Raw genomic sequence first — 18,362 nt, 5'->3', positions numbered from 1 at the left:
TCTATGCCTTAGATGCCAAAGGGCACTTATTGTGATGTTTTCCTTATTTTTATGCTAGGATTACTCACACATATCTTTAATCTGTGAATTTGTATTTAGTTTTTAAGATTAATGTAAGTTATCATAATTAATCTCAAGTATGTATTATAATCATTTATAGTTCATAAGTCCTTCTAGATTACAGTACTTTAAATTTCAAATGTTTTTTATTTTTTCCCTTACTTACTAATGTTATATCCTTATTCAAGCTTGTGGCCATTTCTCTAGTACTATTTCACGAAGTGACACAGGCTGAGCCCAGAAAAGGGATTTTGACGAAGGAAAAATCTATTTCTGGGCAAGGGCCCGTGTCGCCCAGTGAAATCCCACCCTGTTTTTATCCCCACCCTTGGGCCCAAGCTTGACAGGCTAACTCCAAGGATGACCGGTAGAGGCGCTAGTGATGGCGTCGGGGGCGCTAGTAGTAGTCGTAGCTAGGAACAGGCCTTGCATTGGCCCTCTCAGGTAGGAGGATTTCGTAGAAGGATGGATCTAAATGGTAAGAGACACCTGGTAGTGATTTCACTCGCCCCAGAAACCATACCGACACCTTTTATATAAGGTGAGCGAGTCAGAATATTCTGACATTCCAATTTAGCTTTTTTCTCTGGTAATGTTAGCAATATTTACCTTAGAAATGTGTGCTAAAGGGACATTTCACTGGGCGACACGGGTCCTTGCCCAGAAATAGATTTTTCCTTCGTCAAAATCCCTTTTACGAGGAAATTTTTCAGCCCGTAATCCGAAAAACAAATTTTCTTGTTTTTAGAGTAATATATTATAGCTACTTTATTATTATGAAAGTATTTTATTGGTTGAACATCTGCTGAAAGTTTAATCAATACCATCTAGCTAATACTCTTGTACAGAGCTTTTAAAGATTTTGAACGAATATTACTAATTAAAATTCACTTCAAATTTGCTTAATATTCTCAATAATCTATTTATTACACCAATCTACATCATATATGTGATTTTCAGCTAATTTGGTAGATTTCTAGTGCAAAATAATAATGTATCAATCTAGATCCATTATGATACGTATAAAAAATTCTCTCCTCCTCATCTTTCTTTTTAACTCTACCAGAAGCTTGAAGTCCAAAACTGTCAAATATGTCAAGGAGGGCGAGTGTTGCCATTAATAGCCAATGATTTTTACATAATTCTCCTCACATACTCCTATATTTTTACCAACCATTTATTTTTTTTTTTAAGGGTAATGTATTAACTTTTAAATAAAATTACAATAACTTTAATTAATTGAAAAATTAGCTTAATACCTATATAAAGACAATTCCTCTCTCTCTCTCTCTCTCTCTCTCTCTCTCTCTCTCTCTCTCTCTCTCTCTCTCTCTCATGTGTAGTTAGTGGTAGATACTTTTAAATTAAATTGATCTATTTTTACATTTACTGTCTAGAACTGTAAATGAGCTGTTCTAAAATATAGACACATAACTAAGTTGTATTAGTCCAAATAAAAAGCATTGTTTGTTCATGAAAGGGAATTTTGGAATAAAGAGAAAGAGAGAATAAAGAATTTCTTAAAAGTGGTTGAGAAGACTTCTAAAAATAGATCGGTTGGTTGGAAGGGGGAGAGCAGAGAGAAATACATAACATATATACAGTGGGGCTCCCGTATTCGCGTTCGCCGGATTCGCGGACTCACACATTCGCGGATTTCTCTCGGGAAAGTTTCCCCGAATTATTTGCGGAAAATTCACGCATTCGCGGTATTTTTCTATGAGAAATATCCACAAATTCCTGGTTTTTTTTATCAATTTCATCATAAAATGCACTTTTTGTGATAAAACTATTAAAAAAACCAAGTATGAAAATTTTTAGTGGTTTTTCTTGAGTTTTAACTAACAAAATAGGCTGTTTTTAGCATTTTATAGGGGTTCCAAACATTCGCGGGTTCTAACTATTTCACGGGGGGGTCTGGTACGCATCCCCGTGAATGGGGGGACGGGGGGTGCCACTGTATATATAGTAATGTATATATATATATATATATATATATATATATATATATTATATATATATATATATATATATGTAATCTTCACATACTTCTGTATTTTTACCCACCATTTATTTCTTTTTTTTAAGGGTAATGTATTAAGCTGACTTTTAAATGAAATTACCATAACTGTAATTTCATTTAAAAGTTAGCTTAATACTTAGGGAGCATGATTAGGGTCACATTTAGTGTTAAAAATCTAAAAGTAAGCATTTATCAGCATTTTTAGAGGCTGTGCCAAACTTATGTGAAAATTCCCCTTGCGTGGGGGGTCTGGAACCTAACTTTATGGAAGTTCAGGGTATTACTGTATTTGATTTCTTAGTCCCATCTTGTGCAGTTAACGACTTAGTTTTGGCTCTAGAAGCCGCTTTCCTCTTATGCTTCCTCTCTAATTAAGAAAGATGTGAAGTTAATGTTTTCCACTGATTCTCCTCCCACCCACTAAATTCCTCACAAGCTAAATCAAAACTTACCCCCTACATGCTGTACACAAGGTGTGTGGGTCATAGCATGCTTTGGTCAACGCAGCAAGAACGAGTAAAAAAATTTTGAAATCTAAAGGTCTCCTATTATCAAAGACACAAATCATGAGTCAATATCAAAATCAAACAACATAAGCTAAAGGCTACCAAGGCACAAAATACTTCACCAAACTGGGAAGAACTCAAGCCAAAAACCAAAATCTAGCCGTTTTTAACGAGTTGGTCTGAAACCAGCAGAAACAAAATTGAGCTCTTGACTGAGTTGTTCCTCTCTCTCTTACCCTGAAAGGGAATGGGGCTAGTCACCTATATAAAGAAATGATGATTGCTACGGCGAATTTTCAAAATTTAAGCTGCCGTTGAGTTAGAAACTCTAAGCTACATAATTACAGGGTAAGTTACTTACATAAAACTAAGCAGTCACACTCCATAAATCTGCTTTAAGGAATAACACTTGAGACTACCTGAAAATGCAATTAAACAATAATAATAACAATAATGAGCCAATTTCCAGCCATTAGATGGGTGAGACAGAAGTGTTGAAGGGTACCACCTTGCATCTTAAGACACATCTTGGTTCTTTAGCAGAGCGGATGACCTACTGTTGCAGGGCAGTGCAGAGGGCTAGCTACAAACAGACGAAGGCTCCAACACCTTCTCTCTTGAGGTAGGAACTGAAAAAAGTCTGTTACTGGGGGAATAACGATAATTACCCATAATATAATCAATTGCCTATCTACCAGATGATAGAAGTAAACTAATATTTCCTTCAAGTTTACCTATCCATTTCTCTTGAACCATAAAGGGAATATTGGAACAAGAATCTGGAGTGAGAGAAGCAACACCAGAGGAAGATGAAAGAATAGAGTAAGCAAGGAAAGACCTAACTAACTGTCTACGTAATCCTTTGGTCTCTTACATCTTCTGAAACTTCACAAATTATTCACAGCTCATCAGACCAATATTTCCATTCTTCACAATGAGAAGAAAAATCACTCTCAATACCACACATCATAAGATAATAATGGTCACACATTGTGTCATACCCAACCGAATGTATTTGATTTATACAAAACTCATTCCTACAGAACCTAATGCCTCTATCTTTGCTTGCTGTAGATGGCATTAATGCAAAACAAAAAGCAAACACAATACCATCCAGGAGAAAATCAGCCTAAATGTCATCAAAATTTAGAGCCTATTTACACAGTATGAAGACAGGCAAGGCAGATCAAATTCTGACAAAAACTTCAACATTCTAATATAACAGGATGGGAAACATATGGTTATAGATATTCCATCCAGGTCAGTCAAGCATTAACTGTTTGTTTATTTGGAATTCACCTAATGGCACAAAGATTTAAGCTAACTTAAGAGTAGGTAAGATTCATCCTAAACGTAAAAACTGGCATTAAAAATTTTTCTTCCATAATGAAAGTGTATATAATAACAACCTGTCGATGTCTTGATAACAGTATTTTGCTAACAATGCTTAATATATTATCAAAAGAAAAGAATTAGGAAAACTCACCTTGTGATAAGCAAAAAGAGTGTCTCTATTGACATAAAATAACTGACATTTATCAGGCGGTGGTAAATCTACTGGAATGTCAAATATGGAAGCTTCCAAACACAAAATATCATGAAGCCATCCCTCAACAGGATCCCCATTCTTGTACCTTATAGATTCCTCTAACGTTACCTGAGAAATGGAAACTACTTAATTATATTTTACAGTTAAAAAGTAATGCTAACATAAAATAATGTCAGTCTACCCAAATGTGAATAGGGGCAGAGTATGCCATTCACCTTCAATTTTTTCCAGTTGTAGTTCGCATATTTTGAATAGGTTGCTGGCTATGCCTATCTTGATAGCTAAAGTAGTGAATTTGTCAGCAGCTTTTGTCTTTAAGGTATCCTGACCATATAATTGAGAAAGCAATTCACAAAGCAAATGTAATTTTCTACCGACCTTCCCTCAAGACAAGACCAGCAACACACCCAACAATAAAATAAAAATTTCACACCTGGACAGGATTCAGACGGTGACCCAGACTCTCGGAAAATCTAACCCTTTTTCATTTACTTACCCAAACACCTTAGTCCAATCCCTCATTAACGTCCAACAAAAGATGTTCCCCAAGGACACAGGCGTTTACAAAATCGTAAGCCTGAGACTGGGACACATATTACATAGGTTTTACAGGAAAATCACTTTCCCAGAGATTAATACAACATAAACAGTCAGTTTAAGTATGGACAACAGAACTCTGCTATTTTCAACCATATAAATTAACATAACCACAGAATAAACTGGAATTTGTCACATATAATTTATAGCAGCAACTACTAGTGCACAAGTCAGATGATCGAATCGACCTTAATTAACCCTTAAACGCCGAAGCAGTAAAATAAAAATTGTCTCCCGTGTGCCGGAGGTGTTTCGGAGTGAGCGAGGAAGCGGAAAAAATATTTTTTTAAAAAAATCACAGCGCACTTAGTTTTCAAGTTAAGAGTTCATTTTTTGGCTCCTTTTTTTGTCATTGGCTGAAGTTCAGTATGCAACCATCAGAAATGAAAAAAATTATCATTATCATATATAAATAATGCGATATATGATAGCGCAAAAACGAAATTTCATATATAATTGTATTCAAATCGCGCTGTGCGCAAAACAGTTAAAGGTAACAAGTTACTTCTTTTTCGTTGTAATGTACACTAAATTGCAATCATTTTGGTATATAACACATTGTAAAACAATAAAAGCAACACAGAGAAAATATTATCACAAAATAATGCATGAATTTGTAACGCGCGGACGTAAACAAATATTTTTTTCAAAAATTCACCATAAATCTAAATATTGTCCTAGAGACTTCCAATTTCTTTCAAAATGAAGACAAATGATTGAATATTACTATACTGTAAGAGTATTAGCTTACAATTGCAGTTTTCGACCATATCTGACGAGTTAAAGTTGACTGAATGTCGAATTTTTTTATATATTTTTTTTATATGCAATTATTTCGAAAATTAGAAAAGTTACAACCTTCAAATATTTTTATTTTTATTCTACATGAAATTGCACACATTTTCATATATAAAACTCTATGATATGCATAATATGAAACGGAGCAAATATTCCGAGAATGGGACGTACGCATTTCAGAGATTTGTGGCGGAGAATCCGTGCGTGGAGGGAAAGAAAGTTTTTTTTTTAAATTCACCATAAATCTAAATATTGTGCTAGAGACTTCGAATTTGTTTCAAGATTAAGATAAATGACTGAATATTACTAGACTGTAAGAGTTTTAGCTTACAATTGCGTTTTTCGACCATTTCGGTAGAGTCAAAGTTGACCGAAGGTTGAAAATTTGTCACTTATCATTTTTTACATGAAAATATTTCAAAATTGATAAAAGCTACAACCATGGGTAGTTTTTAGTTGTATTGTGCATAAAATTGCACACATTTCCATGTATAAAACTTTATGTAACGGCTAATTTTTAAAGGGTGCAAACATTACCACAATCGCATGTATGATTTATTTCGGAAGAGTTACTGCGCAGACGTAAGGAAAAAGTTTTTTCATAAATTCACCATAAATCGAAATATTGTGCTAGAGACTTCTAATTAGTTGTAAAATGAAGGTAAATGATTGAATATTACTAGAATATAAGAGTTTTAGCTTACAATTACGTTTTTCGACCATTTCGGTAGAGTCAAAGTTGACCAAAGGTTGAAATGTTGGCACTTATTGTTATTTATATGAAAATATCTCAAAATTGATAAAAGCTACAATCATGAGTATTTTTTGTTGTGTTCTACATAAAATTGCGCACATTTTCATATATAATACTCCATGTAACGGCTAATTTAAAATGGTACAAAAATTATGTCAAAGTGACGAAATAATTTCAGAGATGTGCCACAGATACTTTTTAGTGCGATAAGAAAGAAATTCGCGCTTGCGCGCCTGCGTAACGATTGTAAACAAAACAACACCTTGATCCGTAAACTCCCAGCATCCCCCAAGGCGCGTGATTCAAGAGTTTTTGGCTGATAGGCCTAAAAGTATTTTTCCGCGAATTTTTAAAAAAACTTTTGTATGTCGACATAAAATACGTCCAGTTGGCACACGAGAGACAAAAAATGTTGACGTAAAATACGTCTAGTCGGCGTTTAAGGGTTAAATAGAGACAGGTAACGAACATCTCAAAGGGCACATGTGATTCAGATGTCACTAATAAAGTTTTCATTCAACCAATGCTTAAGAGGATTAAAGGAGGATTATCAGTGGGAGTGACCTAAATTGGATTACCTGTGGATGGATCTCTTGGTATAAATACTACCTTTTCTGTAACTTTCCTCATTCATCTACCTGAAGAGGGAGACAGCAGTCTCTGAAATATAGTATTTTCTCTATATTTTGTCATTTTTATGGGCTCCTTTTATTATATATATATATATATAGTATATGATATGTATATATATATATATATACATATATATATATATATATATATATATATATATATATATATATATTATATATATATCAATTCAAGCTACAAATGTCCTTTAATATCTAAATTCACTTTACCTCCCAAATGATATATTTTCATATATGTACCGAAGGGAATTTTTAAGTTGATAATAATTTCATCCCCCCATGGGATCGAACCACCGTCCAGGTGGCCGGGGACGAAATCAGGACAGTCAGTGACGCTATCCAATCAGCCAACAGAGACGCTGACTGTCCTGATTTCGTCCCCGTCCACCTGGACGGTGGTTCGATCCCATGGGGGACGAAATTATCAACAACTTAAAAAAATTCCCCTTCGGTACATATATGAAAATATATCATTTGGGAGGTAAAGTGAATTTAGATATTAAAGGACATTTGTAGCTTGAATTGATATATAAAATGGATCATAGGTTCGATGTGATAATTATTCATATATATATATGTATATATAATGTATGTATATAATACATAGATATATATATATATATATATATATATATATACTATATATATATATATATATATATATATATATATATATATATATATATATATATATATATAGTATATATATGTATATATATGTATATATATATATATATCTATATATATATATATATATATATATATATATATATATATATATATATATATATAGTATATCATATATATCTATATCTCGATTGATTTATATATAATCTATATATTATAAATCTCTATATATATAATATTCTATTATTATATATATATATAATATTTTATATATATAAAGTGAATATATATTATATATATCTATTATATTCTATATAATATTATATATATAATTTATTATCTAGACTATATAGATATGATATATATATAATATAGAGATAACGATAGAGAATATATCGATATTATGAGATATATATGTATATATATGTAGTATATATGTATATATATGTATATATCTAAGAATATAGATATAATATATACATAGATATAGATTATAATATATATAGATAATAATAGATAGATATATATATTCTATAGAGATATATATCTATAGAGATATATTAAGATATATATTAATATATATAAGATATAATCTATATATTATCTATAGAAATATCTATATAGATAATCTATATATATTTATTATATTATATTAAAATATATATATAATATATAATATTATATATCCTATATATATATATAGATATAAATAGATAGATATATAGATATAGATATATAGATATATAGATATATAGATATATAAAGATATATAGATATATATATATATTACACTATATATATATATATATATATTAATTATATAGATATAGAAGATATGATAGATATTATATATAGATTACATATAATATATAATATACATATATTATATAATAATATACATATACACATTATACCACATATACACATGATACAATCCATATAGTATATATATATATTATATATATAATAGATATATTTATATATATCGATATACTAGAATATATAGATTAGATGATCATATATATACACACACATATACATATACATATATACATACATACATATATATATATATATATATATATATATATATATATATATATATATATATATATATGACGTATATATATATCTATATATATATATATATATATATATATATATATATATATATATATATATATATACTATATATACGTATATACGTATATATATACATATATATATATATATATATATATATATATATATATATATATATATATATATATACATAGTGGTACCTCGAGATACGAAATTAATCCGTTCCGAGGCGGCCTTCGTATCATGAGTTTTTCATATCTTGAACTGCATTTTACATGTAAAATCCCTAATCCGTTCCAAGCCCTACAAAAACACCCAAGTAAATTATATTTCCAGGCTTACAACACATGTTCTAGGGTTACGACACCGATCCGACGGAAGCAATATGACTCCAAAAAGGCAAAATACTGTACATACTTGAGTGATATTCAACTGCATGTAATGTTCAACCCCATTTTTACTACATATATTAGGACATTAGCATATGTCCCTTTGCAATAAGCCTAGCCTATGTTAGTAGTTGTTACTGTAGCCTGGTCTATGATTCTGACATCTAAACCTAAGAAGCTAAATGCTTAGAATATGCCAATATAATGTATAAATAATCAGTATGTACTCATTTCAAATAATTATTAATTAATCATTAACTATAATACAAACACAAACAAAAAAAAACTTTCCAACTGTTTGTTTACATCCAGCACTTACGAGTACCAAACAATCGCCAAGCAATCCTTTTTCCTAGCACACAGTAAGCCATAAATTTTCATTATCTCTCTTCAACTAATGAAACTACCAAACAGTATAATAACCATTCATTTCTATTCTTTCTTCTATCTTTACTTAATGAAGATACAGAGTTACTGACTGCTATAATGAAACATATACGTAATGTCAAAACAGAAGAAGAATTCTAGAAAATGCGTATTTGTTGGCTTCGATGATAGCAGTCTGATTTACTTTATATTTTATGATATCTAATTCACAATTTGTTTTATTAAATGTATTGCATGTACAGTGGTACCTCGAGATACGAAATTAATCTGTTCCGAGGCGGCCTTCGTATCATGAGTTTTTCGTATCTTGAACTGCATTTTACATGTAAAATGCCTAATCCGTTCCAAGCGCTACAAAAACACCCCAGTAAATTATATTTCCAGGCCTACAACACATGTTCTAGGGTTACGACGCCGATCCGACGGAAGAAATATGACTCCAAAAAGGCAAAATACTGTACATACTTGAGTAATATTCAACTGCATGTAATGTTCAACCCCATTTTTACTGCATATATTAGGACTTTAGCATATGTCCCTTCGCAATAAGCCTAGCCTATGTTAGAGGTTACTACTGTAGCCTAGTCTATGATTCTGACATCTAAACCTAAGAAGCTAAAAGCTTAGAATATGCCAATAAAATGTATAAATAATCAGTATGTACTCATTTCAAATAATTATTAATTAATCATTAACTATAATACACAAACAAAACAAAAAAAACCTTCCAATCACTTTTCCTAGGACACAGTAAGCCATAAATTTTCAATGCCTAAAATATTCAAGATTAAATGAGGAAGAGAGCAATATCATGTGGTAGAAGAGCAGGTCTTGGAAGATGCAGAACACTGGATGTGAAGCAGATCTGAGATGAGAGAGTGGTAAGAAAAATAGCAAAAATAGCATCAAGAACCTGGATGAAGCGGAAAGTGCTCTAAGGTCCTGGTAATTAGAAATATATAATTGATTAAAAGATCAATAATCTTTGGATTAACATGCAAAAAGATAAATGAAAAGGTTTTCGAAAGAGATTTCCCATAAGCAAAAAAAGCATTCAAAACTAAGGTAACCAGATTTCTGAGACAAAATCCAGGACATTTTCAGTTCAGAGGCATAAAACCTCCAAAACATGACATGTTTTTATCACTGAAAAACTAAAACAGGGACACTGCTCTTACCATTCATAAAGCAGTGTTCAAAATTTTCTCTCGCCCTATTTATCATGAATTGCAAAGAAATTTTATAAAAAAAAATTCAACTGATTAAATCAAGGTAGGTTATAATTTAATTGAACAGTATTAAAATTATCTATGGGTAAAACACCGCTTGATGACAGAGTGGTACTGTTGGGAAGGGAGGTAGTCAAGGACATGTATGCCAATACTGACAATTGTTAGGTGGGAAGTTTGGTTTTATGTTCTTGGAAGGTAATCTCCCATATTATGCCATACAAGGCTGCTTATCATTCCCCTATAGTCGATTCATTTAAGGTAGATTCTTGCGCCTACGAGACGTTTGTTTGGCGGCCTCTGATTGGCTGGTACCGGGAGGTAGACCGCTCGCTCATTGTGTCATATTTTCGTCTGTGACTTAGAAAACATGCAGTATGTTTATATTTCTTCATATATCTCACGTTTTCCAAAATATAATAAAGTTTTGGTCATACCAAAGGATTCGGTATTTATTGTACAACTAAATAATCTTTTCCTGAAGCCAATTAGATAAAACACAAAGGAATTACAACGAATAAAAGTGAAGAGAAAAAATTTCAATCTTTACACCTGTTTTTATTTATCATCGGATTTTTAATAAGTCATACGATCAAGATGAATTAAAACTTGTATTTTCATATAATAAAATCACCCTGCATATGCTGGTGCTTTCAGATTTTGGATGCGTGTAATATTTGAAGAGAAAATGAAGAACATGTCTTATTATTTTGCAGCCGTACTTGACTCAGCCTGATTGGAAATCTATCTCTCTTGATTATTTGTTGTTTATTATTTCACTGAGATTATTATTTCATATCACTCAAATAAGTCTCTGATGTCTCTTTCATTTGAAAATATATTCATAAAATAAAATTAGAAACAATATCTTGAGACAACCTGATTAAAGTTTAGGCTGAGTTGAAGAGTGTGAAGTCGTCTTTCCACGAGTTCAACTTCTTTGCTGGATTGAATGCCCAGCAGCCCGCATGGGTCTGAGCTAACATACCAGATGCATCCATCTGATTATTATTATTTTTTTTCCTTATCAGATATGCCCAGACATACTATATGATATTTGATTTAAAATGTTCGACAGTTATAATGGAAATTCTGTGTATTTATTTTCAGAAAATGTAATAATATAACATGGTAAATATTGTCGAAACTGCAAACTTTTATATCGCTAATTGGCAACTCAAATCTCTCGCTGAGACGACAAACGCAACGACGACGCCTTGCAGATCTTTCTCTCAGCAATACCGTCAAACTTGAATCATTTACTGATGCAACATAATAAGACATATTTTCCATTTTCTCCTCACATTTTACACGCATCCAAAATCTGAAAGCACCAGCGTATTCAGGATGAATTTGTTGTATGAAAAAACAAGTTTTATTTTATCTTAATCGCGTTAATGATGCAAAATCCGATGATAAATAAAAACAGGTATAAAGAATTAAATGCTTCTCTTTTCACTTTTACTTGTTGTAATTCCTTTGTGTTTTATCTTATTGATTTCAGGAAAAGATGACTTAGTTGTACAATTAATACCAAATCCTATGGTATGACCAAAATTTTCCTATCTTGAGCAAAGCGTGAGTTGATTGAAGAAATATAAACATATTATTGGTAGTTTTCTAAGCCACAGTAGAAATTAATGAGACTGAGCGAGCGGCCTACCTCCCAGTACCAGCCAATCAGAGGACGCCAAACAAACGTCTCATAGGCGCAAGAATCTACCTTAAATGAATCGACTATAGTTATATACAATGTACTACACATACAGTGTGCAAGTAGTACAGTGTGCAACTATGAAGTATCGTTTGGTCAACAATTTTTTTTTCCTGTATTCCAATTTCGGATCTTTCAGTTACAGTGAAAACTGAGGACATTTTCAGGGACAGCAGTAGCCGGGGACAGGTCACTGAAAATGGTTTCCAGGGACGTCTGGTCGCCCTAATTCAAACAAACAAACCTCATGCATAAGGTCTGCATTACATACTTTGAGCAAAAGAAGTTTAGGTGCTCATGTAGAAAATGGAGATTTTGAAAAGAAAAGACTATTGAATGCTAAGATTCATGGCTAGATTGAGGTTGGGGGTTGATCTTACTGATAAGGAAATGGAGATATAATGAGTGCCTTGGCTGGAAAATACTGAAATTTCCAAGATTAAGATGGTTTGGGCATATGGTGAAAAGCAATGTAAATAACATCAAGAAATTCACAATCAAAGCTGTAGTAGACATGGAAGTAACAAGAAAAATATCCTTATTAAGTCTCATGAAATAAAGAAAAATTACAAACTATTTCTTTTAAACTGTTCCATAACTGATGTAGGGTTTTTTTTTCAGCTTAGACCATCTTTGAAATAAAATTTGCATTGTTCATCTATTACTTATAAAGATGTGTGTATCTTCAGTCAATTTGTTTCTTTCATGCATGAACACCCACATGTTCTTTCCAATCTACTCTGGTTTTTGCACTTAGTTTTCTGGATTCAAATGTAGTCTAGGTCCATATTTGACCAGATGGAAATTCAAAAAACAAAGTGCAAAAGCCAGAAGAGATGGGGAAGTACACAATTCCCTTCAACCCTACATGAATGCAAGTCGATGTTCATACATGCAAAAAAAAATATACTGAAGACACACAAAACATCCATATAAAATACATGGACAAGGAATAAAGGAGCAATGCAAATATATATTTCAAAGGTGGTCAAAGCTAAAAAATAAAGGGACCTTCACCAGTTGTGGAACAACTACAAAAAAATTGTTTGTACTCTGCAAAAACGCTTTATCTTCATAAAAATATCCATTACTTCTTTTTATGGTCACCTTCATAGACCGCGTTACTATTAGTAATATGATAACACCTATATCAATATAAACTCTCTATTGCATGCCATTTATCTCAAGCACATCTGTGCACAGCACCACCAATCATTGTTATTATAAATAAACAATGGCTTAATCAGACTACTGATTTATCATTAACAAAATAAACAGAAATAGTTAAATGCAAAATATAATCACAATAATTTAACACAGTCTTATGACACATTTTAAATGAGAGTAAATTGATGTAATTGCTAAAGAATATTTTCATGCATCAAACATTCATAGGTGAAACACTGGAGATGAAAAGCATCTAGTCTAAGCATTTGCATTTGATCCTCCCTTGAACTACAGAATTAGTCACTGCTGACATTTTGAAAAGCCTGACGGATCATCACTTAAGTTTAATCTCTATAATAAGGTTTCTTACCTCTTGCAAGACTCTGCTTAACACTGTAGTCTGGGTTTCTTCACCTGAATTTTTCTCAGTCTGCTTACAGTGTGCCTCTCTTCTCAGCTGATCTATCAGTTTCAGGGATAGAGATCTCCCTGTTCCTTCATATCCAGACACAGTCGAGGACAGGAAAACCAAATATGGCCCAAGAAGTTTCTGAACAAGAGGTAGCGGGATGGCTGCAGCTTCATCAATAACAACTATTTCTGCTTGACCCAAGCAATGGCTCTCATTTGGTAAGATGTACTGTGAAAGAAAAGGTTTTATGAAAATCCTGAAGGTACTGGTAACTTGGTTTATACTACTGTATTTATAGCTTTAGTATTTCTTATACTAAACCACCATATGAAGAACTTATCTGATGCATTTTAGGCTCTTTTAAGTATTTTTTTATTCTGATTTTGATATTCAGACTTATAATAGGTATCCAGGCTGGTGCAATTACTCCCCTAAAAGGTCTAATTTTTATCTAAATTTTTAGGAACTTTTTAAAATATTAATCATACTGAAAGTTGATTTAGATAAAGTTACACTTTTAGGTTTATTATTGATATTTTATCATAAACAAATATGAGGCATATATTATTTTTAGGTTATTAAAGATACTCTGGAAATCTATTCAAATCTTGGTCACTAATATGGATCGACATCATGTTTAATAGTAACAAATATTTAACACATACATGTGACATATAAGACAAAACAACACAATTTAATTTTAATATATCTGGACTTCCAACATTTTCCTCTTACATGACCATTAGTATACAGTAAGTTTTCAAGTGATTTGTTCACAAATCTGTAACTTCCTCATAGGTGCTTATAAGAGGCAATACCTTTGTCTTTAATATTCAGTTTTTATTAGTAAATCACTTCAATTCAACTTTCCATTTTATTGCTGAAGAATTTGGTAAAAATACTCAAAAATAAAAAGTTTTCCATTCAGTTCTGATAAGGAAATGAAGCTTCTAGATGCATTCAATTAGTTCATTTGTGGGCTACACCCAGTTATTAAATAAAGTTACATAATGCCTAAGCAAAAGAATAGCTTTGCAGTCATGCACTTTCATTACAGCACTGAAATACATGTAGCAGAAAGGCTGAGTCTATAACATAAATATCATTAAATCAACAGAGATTATTTATTGAGTTAAGTATACTTCATACTTCATATTATATACTTAAATTTGATCTATATTACAGTATCAGTAGTCCCTCATTTATATACACACTTGGCAACATATGAAGTACCTGTAGCTCAGTCACTTTAGAATCTTTAGGCAGTTCATTTTCTCTTTGTTTGGAGCCTTCGACCATTTATTATTATTATTATTAAAGTAGTAACCAGATCATTGAGCTGACGTTCAGCTCTCATCAGGCTAGCCAAAAGGATTAGAATAATATACCAGGTCTAGGTCTGAGGCCAAGCACTAGGACCAAATAGATAATTGAGTATGATTATGAATGAACTAAAATTAAAATTAAAAACTGCACAAAGGCATATGCTCTCATACTGGAGCACGCACACACAATAAATACATTTACTCATGCTTCCATACTATACACTAATATAGGGATATAGGGTACTAGTATTAAAATTTAGAATAAGTAACATTTAAAAAAAAAATTTTAATTCAATAAATGCTTTTATTTTTTACTTATTTTCATATTTTATTAATTAAATAAATCACAGTTCCCATTAACATCAAAATCAGAACTGAAAATGCAAAAGATTCTGACAAAATTTCCTTCATTGATTTATTTACAAAAGATGATAGTTGCTGTTGGGCATACTTTGGGTACTCACACAATACCTATATGGAGACATGTCAGAATTACTCTGGTTCTTCATTCCATATATACTATTGCCATTTACTTAAAATACTCACCTTTGTGAGTGTTACAATAAAAAAAAGGGATATTTACATTTGATTGTACCGTATGTGTTGCTTCTTTAGTTGCTTTGTCAGCCTCTTCCTTACCTTTGATCCCTATATGGGCAGGGATCTAACATATTTCTACATTCTTCCTATTATTATATAACTTATGAAGTAACAACTTACTTTGTTGTACAATATTATTTTTTGGTTTGTAACCCTGAATAGCTTCTAAAACGCTTCTCCAGTCACTAAAATTAACTCCGGTCACTTAAAATCACATAGTTATTGAGTGACGTTTTATTAACCCTTAAACACCTATTGGACGTATTTTACGTCGACAAAAATTGTCTGTCGGGTGCATAATTGACATAAAGTACATCAAAGCTAAAAATGTTTTTTTAAATATTCATGGAAAAATAAGTTATAGGCCTACATGGCAAAAAATTTTCAATCACGCGCCTTGAGTGATGCTGGGAGTTCACGGATCAAGCTGTTGTTTTGTTTACAAGCGTTACCCAGCCGCCCATGCGCGAATTGCTTTCTTCTCGCACCAGCAAGCATCAGCGATGCGTCATCCGAGAGTGATCTTTTGTCGCATTTGTGTTTTGCCAAACTTTTGCGAGTTTAAGTATTTGTGGTGGTACAAGATGTACATAGAGATGTCTCAACGTCGAATGGAGCGCGAAAGGCGCGTTTTGCCTGTCGGTAGGGATTGTCTGAGACGTACTTTGGACTTGGATGCTGGAGAGGGACCAAGCAACCAAAATGACCCAGCTTCTCGACGCCGTTTCGTGCACCCTTGTGTGGCCGAAAGTGTCCAAGCACCACATCGTGTGCCTTTTGCAACCCCTAGGAGTCATCGGGGTGTCCTGAGGGGCATTCATAGACATGTGGGAGGCCTCCAACAAAAGGACATTGACGATTACTTGTTGGAGCTCGATTGAGAGCAGCTCGCAAGTCCTCATTTTGATGGCAGTTGGTCATCTGGTAACAAGGACTCCCGATGTAAGTGATTAATATTTGCCCCCAATGTCCATACGGGAGTCACAGGCTGAAAGTGAGTTGGAATTTAGTGGTTTTAGTGCATATGAGGGGGAGTCTAGGGAGTTGTCGAGTTTTGTTGTTGAGGACGAAACAGAAAGCAAGGGCGAAAGCGAGGGAGATGGGCCAGTGGGGGGGGGGATTAGAGTGCGAAACCGTACCCGAGCACGTGCGCCGTGCGTGTAGAAGGTCGCAACGTCGCGCTATTGTAGGTGAAGGCCGTTCCTCCTAAAGTGACGAGGGGTGGTCGGAGGACCCCACCTAACATGCACCCATTCATGGCAGCAACTGTACTCACCGTACCTGTTCCTCTAACTGCTCTGAGGTTCATTCAGCTGTTTCTGATGCGGTAATTGCTGGAATACCTAGTAGCAGAGACGATGGACTATGCTCAGTACTGCCGTGATGAACTGCGGGCAACGTTATCTTATAGCTGGCAGGGCAGCAACTTCACGGACATGGCACATTTTTTGGGGCTCCACATTTTTTTTGGAATGATGCCTGCTGCCGACATCAGGCAATACTGGAGGTGGAATTTTTTTTAAGTACCCCCAATGTACCTGGCATTATGACCCGTGATAGTTTCCTGAGATTGGACAGGTATTTCAATGCCTTTAACCCTCTTACGCCGAAGCAGTAAAAAAAAAATTGTCTCCCGTGTGCCGGAGGTGTTTCAGAGTGAGCGCGGAAGAGAAAAAAATATTTTTTTCAAAAAATTACAGCCCGCTTAGTTTTCAAGATTAAGAGTTCAATTTTGGCTCCTTTTTTTGTCATTGGCTGAAGTTTAGTAAGCAACCATCAGAAATGAAAAAAATTATCATTATCATATATAAATAATGCGATATATGATAAGCGCAATAAAAAACGAAAGTTCCATAATATAATTGTATTCCAAATCGCGCTTGTGCGCAAAACAGTTTTAAAGGTAACAAGTTACTTTCTTTTTTCGTTGTAATGTACACTAAATTGCAATCATTTTGGTATATAACACATTGTAAAACAATAAAAGCAACACAGAGAAAATATTATCACAAAATAATGCATGAATTCATAACGCACGGACGTAAACAAATATTTTTTTCAAAAATTCACCATAAATCTAAATATTGTCCTAGAGACTTCCAATTTCTTTCAAAATGAAGACAAATGATTGAATATTACTATACTGTAAGAGTATTAGCTTACAATTGCAGTTCTCGACCATATCTGACGAGTAAAAGTTGACCGAATGTAAAATTTTTTTATATATATATTTTTTATATGTAATTATTTCAGAAATAAGAAAAGCTACAACCTTCAAATATTTTTCGTTTTATTCTACATGAAATTGCGCACATTTCATATATAAAACTCTATGAAAATGCCTAATATGAAACGGAGCAAATATTCCGAGAATGGGACGTATGCATTTCGGAGATTTGTGGCGGAGGAATCCGCGCGCGGTAGGGAAAGGAAAGATTTTTTTTTTAAATTCACCATAAATCTAAATATTTTGCTAGAGACTTCGAATTTGT

General features: G+C 32.9%; 1 protein-coding gene across 2 annotated transcripts in view; it reads right to left on the bottom strand.

Annotated features, from left to right (window-relative positions):
- The window catches only part of LOC135218377 (RNA cytidine acetyltransferase-like), a 558,384-nt gene that overhangs the window by 336,546 nt on the left and 203,476 nt on the right, over nucleotides 1-18,362 (bottom strand). For both annotated transcript variants that reach the window (XM_064254646.1, XM_064254647.1), the window contains exons 7-8: nucleotides 13,904-14,173; nucleotides 4,076-4,246 (exon numbers count right to left, since the gene is read on the bottom strand). In XM_064254646.1, coding sequence (XP_064110716.1) covers nucleotides 4,076-4,246; nucleotides 13,904-14,173 — 441 coding nt within the window. The remainder of the gene's footprint in view (nucleotides 1-4,075; nucleotides 4,247-13,903; nucleotides 14,174-18,362) is intronic.

The sequence above is a fragment of the Macrobrachium nipponense genome, chromosome 9 (assembly GCF_015104395.2).
Source record: "Macrobrachium nipponense isolate FS-2020 chromosome 9, ASM1510439v2, whole genome shotgun sequence".
Lineage (NCBI taxonomy): Eukaryota > Metazoa > Arthropoda > Malacostraca > Decapoda > Palaemonidae > Macrobrachium > Macrobrachium nipponense.
This window is presented reverse-complemented; position numbering and strand designations above follow the sequence as displayed.